Here is a 9,175-nt window from a genome sequence, read left to right on the forward strand (position 1 = left end):
GATTGTACTATTAGCATAAGTGTACACACTGTAAGCCTTAGTGAACATGTTATCAGCATAAGTGAACACACTTTTACACATGTAGCATTCATTAAGCATAAGTGAACATATTATTAGCATTAGTGAACACACTTCAAGCAAAAGTGAACGTGCTGTTGGAAAAAGTGAATGCACTACAAGCCTAAGTGAACAAACTATCAGCATAAGTGAACACACTTTAAGCATATGTGAACACCACAGTATTTGCACAAGTAAGCACACTATCAGGATAAATATACACACTTTTAGCACAAATAAACATAATACATTTGTAATAACAAATAGAGAATACTAGGTCGGTGCCGAATAAAGCAAAGTTTATTTTGCGAGGCTTAGAAAATCTGAACCACGAGCCTTGGCGAGTGGTTCAGATTTTCGTGCAGAGCAAAATAAACTTTGCTTTATTCGGCACCGACCTAGTATTCGATTTATCCCATCAATTTTCTTAGTCGTAAATTATTTCTTTAAAAATAGAATAGGAAAATCGAACTTCACGGAAAATCCCAAAGTTATTTTAAGCAAACATTGTTTCATTATTTTAATTGTGCCGAGCCTAATACATTACAAAAAGATCAGTAACTAACCTGTTTTCCTGTTTATCATACCTCGACGTCCCCTATTTTTAAAGAAACAATGAAAAAAACAACACTAAACAACTGCAGCTTACGCGTGAAAGAATGTGCATTGTGTCGTATGACGTGTTAATAATGACGTCACGAGTACGCGCACTTAATATTTGTAAATAATGTTTTTTTGCTTTTTGAGTTGCATTATGTGTATTACATCTTGGTATCAAATTGTTTGTTTTGTTGAATCTGATTGGATTTTACTAAAAATGATTACTTTATAGTTGATTCCGAGTAATATGACCATTCGCCGCGCGTGACAGCTATATTTCAGCACTGCCGAAATAGAGGAAAATTTATTCCACAGTGGTTTATTTCGACAATGCACATCTGATGATGGGATAAAAAATGAACATACTATTAGCATAAGTGAAAACTCTTTAAACAGTGTGACCATACAATTAGCATAAGTAAATACAATGCAAGCATAAGTAAAATTATATTTGTATTCGTGAACAATCAATTGGCACAGGGAAATCATTATTAGCATATGCAACTGCACAATGAGTATAAGTGAACACACTTTTAGCACAAGTGAAAACAATAAAAGCATTATTGAACACATTATTAGCATAAATGAACATACAATTAGCATAATTGAACACACTTAGCATAAATGAGTACACTAATAGCATAAGTGAACACAATTTAAGCATAAGCTGACACTGCTGTTGTAAGTGAATATACAGTGTCAATAAGTGGCACCCAGTGGTTCCAATGAACAAACTGTTACTGTAAATAAACACTTTTTTACTGCGGCATGCCGCAGTTCTGAACCACCACTATGCCCTTTCATGAGCCTTAATTGATAACATCTTAATTGCCCCTTGACCAACCTTCTAAGCCTTATAGTATCAGAGTATGGCGTCATGGCAGCGAAGGTGCAAGTGGTTGTGAATTAGTAATGCGTTTATAACCCCATCTCAATTTCAGATGATAATTTCAGTGACTTTGTAGTAGCTTTAGTATACCAAGCACACTAATCGGTCGGTAATGTGTACTCCTCCACATTAAATCATGGAGAGTTACTTAGGAGACTAATGATGAAAACCGAATGTAATCCTTGTGCAAATTGTGCCAAAAAAAACCTTTGGGGGGCATCACCCGTCTCCGACGGTTTCTTGTTATGTTTGCTAAGCTGTACAGTTAATTGAAACAGCATGGAACTTAAATGGAAGACATTGCAAGTTAAATATATTAAAATTAATTGAAGTAAGTTAAATACATCAATTACACTTCAGTTTGCTTGTTCATATTTTTATGTTTTTCCCACAACTGCCACTGATGAGATTTAATGTTCCTCCTAAAACCAGGTTTTCACTGATTTTTTTGCCCTTTTTTGCCTTAACTGCGCGTTAAAATGCCCTTTTTGAATGTACTGCTCCATGCCCCTTTGCCCTCCTGGGAAAAACACTGTAAGTGAATAACTGTAATTGAACACACTGTAACCGTAAATTAACACACTGTTACTGTGATTAAACACACTGTTACTGTGAATAAACACACTGTTACTGTAAATTAACACACTTTGTTACTGTGAATAAACACTGTTACTGTAAATTAAGACACTGTTACTGTAAATTAACACACTGTTACTGTGAATAAACACACTGTTACTGTAAATTAACACACTGTTACTGTGAATAAACACACTGTTACTGTGAATAAACACACTTTTACTGTGAATAAACACACTGTTACTGTGAATAAACACATTGTTACTGTAAATTAACACACTGTTACTGTGAATAAACACACTATTACTGTAAATTAACATGCTGTTATTGTAAGTGAACACATGGTGTGATTTCAGGTCACATTAACAACTTGTACAACACATGCTTTTGGAAGCTTATACATGAGAAGGGGTTGACACCTGCAGAGTCACAGGAGAGACTCAAGGTAAGGGTAACATGGTCAGTTACTACTGTGTATGTTGAGGGTTATCATGGTCAGTGACTATGTTGCTGCATACCATGTTCAGAATACCATGTTCCCATGTTCTGTGCTCAGGGATGTATGATGACCATATTTTTTGTTCAGAGTGGCATGTTCAATAGCCATGTTCTATTTCTATGTTCCACTTATACCATGTTTAATGTTAATGGTACTATGTCCAATGATGATGTTCTTTGTCTAGTGACCATGTTCTATTTTCAGGGTACCATGTTCTAAACTTGGAGACTTTTCTAACACAACACTTTCCAAAATTGAATATCTCAGTTAAGAGTTAAGATTTTGGTTTAAAATTTTACGTGTGATCATTTGACTACATTCTAAACAAGCTCACAGTAAAATCATTCATCCTTGACGATCGGATGCTTAAGCACGTGGGGTATGTATGGTTTCATCTGTTTGCACATGGCAATGGTGAAACGCAATATTATTCTAAATTTGTTTCAATTTTTATAGGTTATTAGAAGTTTCTCTGTACAATACGGAGATATATTTGGACAAGCACACAGTTTGACGTCATATTGGACGAGCCGTTAGGCGAGTCCAATATGACTTCAAACTGTGTGCGAGTCCAAATATATCACGTATTGTACAGTTTAAACGTCTAATAAGCTTTTCATTCTATATCCCTTTCTTCAGCTCTTGTTTCATTTTAATTTTGATTTTAAAATGCTTTAATTGCATCTATGCTATTTTCAAGACATGCGCCCGTGTGAGTCGATTATAGTACATTCGGATACTTTTTCTCGGTAACAGCTTTTATCGTTATAAAACAATTGCTTAGTGCACTTGTACTCAACTGTCCAATATGGATAAAATACAGACTTTTTGGATCCAATGCCAGAATATATTGGACGGTCACGTGGTACATATGAAGAATGCCGATTGGATTAATTTATTGGATATAGAATAATTATAGGTTATTAGACGTTTCACTGTACAATACGGAGATATATTTGGACGAGCACACAGTTTGACGTCATATTGGACAAGCCGTTAGGCGAGTCCAATATGACTTCAAACTGTGTGCGAGTCCAAATATATCACGTATTGTACAGTTTAAACGTCTAATATGCTTTTTATTCTATATCCCTTTCTTCAGCTCTTTGTTTCATTTTAATTTTTATCTTAAAATGCTTTAATTGCATCTATGCTTTTTTCAAGACAAGCGCCCGTGTGGGTCGGTTATAGTACATTCGGATACTTTTTCTCGGTATCGGCTTTTATCGTTATAAAACAATTGCTTAGTTCACTTGTACTCAACTGTACAATATGGAAAAAATACAGACTTTTTTGATCCAATACCAGAATATATTGGACGGTCACGTGGTACATATGAAGAATGCCGATTGGATGAATTTATTGGATATAGAATAATATCTTTTAAGGTGGGTTCTTACATCAGGATAACATAAAACTAGTTTTTTAAAATGTATGGCTCATATGAATAAATTAGAGCGCAACCGGGCATAATGACCTATTGCAGGTTACCTGCAAGTGTATTGGACACTTTTCTTGCGCAACACTTTTCAAACTTTAATATCTATGTTAATATCTCTGTGATAAGTAAAGATTCTCATTCAAAATTGTAGATGTGATCATTTGACTACAATCTGCGCAAGCAAACGATAAAATCATTCATCCGTGATGATCAGACACTTTATCACAGGGGTGGGTATCATGCAATTTTTCAAAATGCTCGGTTTCGCCTCTGAATATTCATATGAGCTGTACATTTTTTTAAATTAAATTTATGTTTTTCTGGTGTAAGAACCCACCTTAAATGATGAAATCAAAATAAATTTATAATAACATTGCGTTTCCGCATTTCCATGTGCAAAAAGATGAAACTATACATACCCCACGTGCTAAAGCGTCCAATCGTCACAGATGATTTTGTTGTGAGTTGCTCAAAATGTAGTCAAATGATCACATTTAAAATTTTAAATCAAAATCTTAACTCATAACAGAGATATTCAAGTTTAAAAAGTGTTGTGTTAGAAAAGTATCCAAATGTATGTTCAGGGTACCATGTTCTGTGATCAATGGATCTTGTTCTATGTTCAGAGTACTATATTCTATGTTCAGGGTTTCATGTTCTGTGTTCAGGGTGCAGGTACCATGTTCTGTGTTTAGTGGATCACGTTCTATGTTCAGGGTACCATGTCCAGTGACAAGAATGAGCTACTCTTCAAGGAATTTGAGATCAACTACAACAACCTCAGTGCTGTACATCGCAAGGGAACAATCCTACTGCGAGCCAAGGTACACTGGACACTTTCACAATACCAATCATGTACCATATACCAATCATGCACAAAGCCCACAAATGCCCAGGTGAAACATTGATAAACGCAACACTATTGTTCACACCATTATTTGCATCAAAGAATAGTTTATGACCTTTTTAATGTTGAATGCCCTTGTATGGGTTAGCTCTAAGCGATTATATGAGAGTAATAAATCTCTCGGTGTGGTGGGCACCACAATAATGGAATTTCAAGAAAATATTTCAGACAGAAATAGAATGTTTGAAGAAATAAACAGGAGCAATAACCTGCTTGCTTTATATTTGATTCTGCATTGCAACAGAGTGTGTTATATTGGATTTACAGTGTAAATACATTATATTTATAATAATCATTTCATGTATAATATATATCACACTTAAATATACATTACTTTTATAATATATACAATAATCTTATTATATACATTAAACTTATAATATTAATTACACTTATAATATTAATTACTCTTAAAATATGCATTACAGATATAATATACAGATGTACAGAACACTTATAATATACGCTACACTTATAATATACGTTACACTTATAATAAATGCAGTACATATAAATTGGCTTTGAATGCAAAGTGCCTTAATGTTTCAATTATAAATGACAACACTTTACCCTAATTGAATGACCACATCACAATACCAGAGCTTATTCAATCTGACCAATCAAATCTTGTTGGATCAGGAGAAGACACCATTGCCTGCTATACAGATTAACACAGAGAACAAATCATGCAAGTTAATGGTATTTCAGTTTCAATAAATATCGGTTAACTGACAAGTACAGTAAACAGGGTGCTTAATCATGAATGTTGATGTGACTTTTCAGTTTGTTGTTAAACATGCTTATGGTGAGCTTGTGGAACACAGTGATGTCCGTCATCAGTCTAAAACTGATAAGCCCAAAGGCTTTTATATTTAAAATGTAGCATCAGTAAGAGGTCCTCTACAAAGTGTTTTAAATTTTTCCCCAGTGGCAAAAACTGGCCCAGCCCCAGGGGTTACAAGTTTAAGTAGACTTATGTAGGGAAAACATTTTAAAACTCTTGCCAGATCTTTTGGTCACCAGCTTTACATAGGCTATATAGGTAATACCTTTAAAAATCTTGTCTGAAACTCTGAAGCCAAAAGGTTTTTATATATAATGTGTAACACATTTAGAGGTATTCTACAAAGTTTTTTAAATTTCGCCATTGGTTAAATTGGCACCACCAAGGGATTAGGAGTTTTACCAAGACTTACAGAAGGAAAACATTAAAATCTTCTTGCCTGAAACTGCAAAGCCAATGACTTTTCATACTTGGTATTTGGTATACTTAAGAGTTTCTCTGCAAACTTTACTTTGTTCATGATGCTCCTGGGATCAACATTTGCCTTGCCCTCGGATTCATCAGTTTTGTCTTGACGTATATTGGGAAAATCTTAAAAAATATTGTGTAAATACCTCTCAACCAATGGATTTCATGTTTAGAAAGTAGAATTGTTTACCAAGTTAGATCATCACATAAACCAGGTGTCAAAGCTGACCATGCGACATGGGTCACATTTATTAAATTGACACTGTAAGCCACAACTTTTAAAATGTTTTTTTGCATCAAGAAGTTCTAGAACGCTTTTATAAAGTATGTAACAGTGGCAGTTCTTTACAAAGTTTGTTAAAAATTATCTCCATGGGGTCAAAACTGGTCATGCTCAAGACGTCGTATTTTTAAGATAGACTATATTAGAGAAATGACTTAACAATGTTCTTGTTTTAAGGAACAAGGCACAAACGTGTCATATTTCATATGTAACATCTGATTGTGGTCATAAGTTTGTTCAAATTATGTCTCTGGGGTTAAATTTTGCCACACCCGTGTGATAGTATTGAATGTCTTGTATAGCGATAGCAAGATAATTATGTTCCTCACTCTGTTATCAAAAGTAGCTCCAAACCAGAGGTCTTGGTATTATACCACCGATATCAGGTGAGCATTTAAGGATCCTCAGGGTACTCTTGTTCAATCTTGTTAAAATCATTCAAATATAAAGCTCTTTAACAGCACAATGTTGATTGTATGTAAACTGTAAAAATATATTTCTATTCTGTTTTAGAACGACCAAATAAATGGTGACCTAGACCTTGGTTTACAGTTGATCCCATCAGGGTCTTCCACAGCTCGCGGAGGTCAAAGTGCAAAGTCACAGAGAGTGGTTTCAAACCTCAGGGCGGGTAAAAACTCGCGACCAAACATTGACAGACTGCACATAGATCTTATAGGCGACCAGTTTTGGACCGATTTCCCAGAAATTTTAGATCCACCAAAAAGATAGCTTGAAGGTCATGCGTTTTGAGTGTCGGGGATCTTTAATTGACGGTGGACTGTGATACCTTTGATTATTAATGTTTTAGCTCACCTGAGCACAATGTGCTCATGGTGAGCTCTTGTGATCACCTTTTATTTGTTGTGCGGCGTCAACATTTGCCTTATGATCACTCTAGAGGCCACATTGATTGTATGATCGTCATGAAATTTGGTCAGAAGATTCGTCCCAATGATATTCTAGCATGTGTGGATTGCACAGATTAACATGGGAAGACGCTTTAAGCACATGCGGGGAAGTAAAGACTTAGCAATAGTACACTGATACTGTGTATACCATGTATTTAATCCCAATATGCATGTCATACATTAAAACAATGCTATTTGGAGTGCTTATTTCCAAAGAAATCATTGGGCTATCCTTAACATTAATCATAGAAGCAATGTTTTGCATTACAAAATTGGATGCGAATTGTACATTGTTGTGCATAATTTATGGTAAGGTACAGCAGTCACTTTTGGTGTATGAGATTTGTGTTTAATAGATGTACAATTCATGTATTCCATTTGAATGATATTACATATGAATGTTTGCAGTTATGCATAAAAATTAAATGTATGGTATCGGATTATTTCACTTATATGATTGCTTTGCAATATTATTTCTGATTTATTTGTTTCTGATTTCTCTTTTGTAATGTTTAATTATAATTAATGGCAATAAAGAAACATAAAATAGAGTTGTTCAATTTGTAGTGATAGTGTTGTTGATGAGCTGAAACTTCGAAAGCAATTTTTAGCTCGGCGTTTTCTGAGAAAACCTGAGGTATTGCAATAGCCACTTCGTCGTCCGCTGTCCGCATTGTGCTAAAACCTTAACATTTTGTTAGGGTTTTGAACATTGGCTCTAAAATCAAATTGCTTCCACCTACAACTTCGAAACTTCATATGTAGATGCATCTTGACGAGTTCTACATGCCACACCCATTTTTGGGTCACTAGGTCAAAGGTCAAGGTCACTGTGACCTTTATTTTTATTAATTCTGACAAGCTTTCATTTATTATGCCCCCCTTCGAAGAAGAGGGGGTATATTGCTTTGCACATGTCGGTCTGTCGGTCGGTCCGTCCACCAGGTGGTTTCCGGATGATAACTCAAGAAGCTTTTGGCCTAGGATCATGAAACTTCATAGGTACATTAATCATGACTTGCAGATGACCCCTTTTGATTTTGAGGTCACTAGGTCAAAGGTCAAGGTCATGGTGACCTGAAATAGTAAAATGGTTTCCGGATGATAACTCAAGAACGCTTAGGCCTAGGATCATGAAACTTGATAGGTAGATTGATCATGACTCACAGATGACCCCTATTGATTTTCAGGTCACTAGGTCAAAGGTCAAGGTAACAGTGACCCGAAATAGTAAAATGGTTTCCGGATGATAACTCAAGAACACTTATTCCTAGGATCATGAAACTTGATAGGTAGATTGATCATGACTCGCAGATGACCGCTATTGATTTTCAGGTCACTAGGTCAAAGGTCAAGGTCACGGTGACCCGAAATAGTAAAATGGTTTCCGGATGATAACTCAAGAATGCTTATGACTAGGATCATGAAACTTCATAGGTACATTGATCATGACTGGCAGATGACCCCTATTGATTTTCAGGTCACTAGGTCAAAGGTCACGGTCACAGTGACAAAAATATACTCACACAATGGCTGTCACTACAACGGAGAGCCCATATGGGGGGCATGCATGTTTTACAAACAGCCCTTGTTCAAAACTCCACCCGTAGCCGAGCGTGGCACCCGTTATGCGGTGCTCTTGTTATTGAATTACTTCATTGCTCAATCACATCACAAAGGACAGCTATGCTGTTCAGGCAACTCATGTTGAATTCCTTTCTGTATCTGAAATCGTATGGCATTGAATTATGTAATGGTTT

General features: G+C 35.6%; 1 protein-coding gene across 14 annotated transcripts in view; it reads left to right on the plus strand.

Annotated features, from left to right (window-relative positions):
• The window catches only part of LOC127841809 (probable tRNA(His) guanylyltransferase), a 59,954-nt gene extending 51,988 nt beyond the window's left edge, over positions 1 to 7,966 (plus strand). For all 14 annotated transcript variants that reach the window (XM_052370898.1, XM_052370909.1, XM_052370904.1 and 11 more), the window contains 3 exons: positions 2,479 to 2,567; positions 4,779 to 4,886; positions 7,018 to 7,966. In XM_052370898.1, the coding sequence (XP_052226858.1) occupies positions 2,479 to 2,567; positions 4,779 to 4,886; positions 7,018 to 7,236 (416 nt within the window). In that variant the 3' untranslated portion in view covers positions 7,237 to 7,966. The remainder of the gene's footprint in view (positions 1 to 2,478; positions 2,568 to 4,778; positions 4,887 to 7,017) is intronic.
• The last annotated feature ends 1,209 nt before the right edge of the window (positions 7,967 to 9,175 follow it).

The sequence above is a fragment of the Dreissena polymorpha genome, chromosome 8 (genome assembly GCF_020536995.1).
Source record: "Dreissena polymorpha isolate Duluth1 chromosome 8, UMN_Dpol_1.0, whole genome shotgun sequence".
Taxonomy (NCBI): domain Eukaryota; kingdom Metazoa; phylum Mollusca; class Bivalvia; order Myida; family Dreissenidae; genus Dreissena; species Dreissena polymorpha.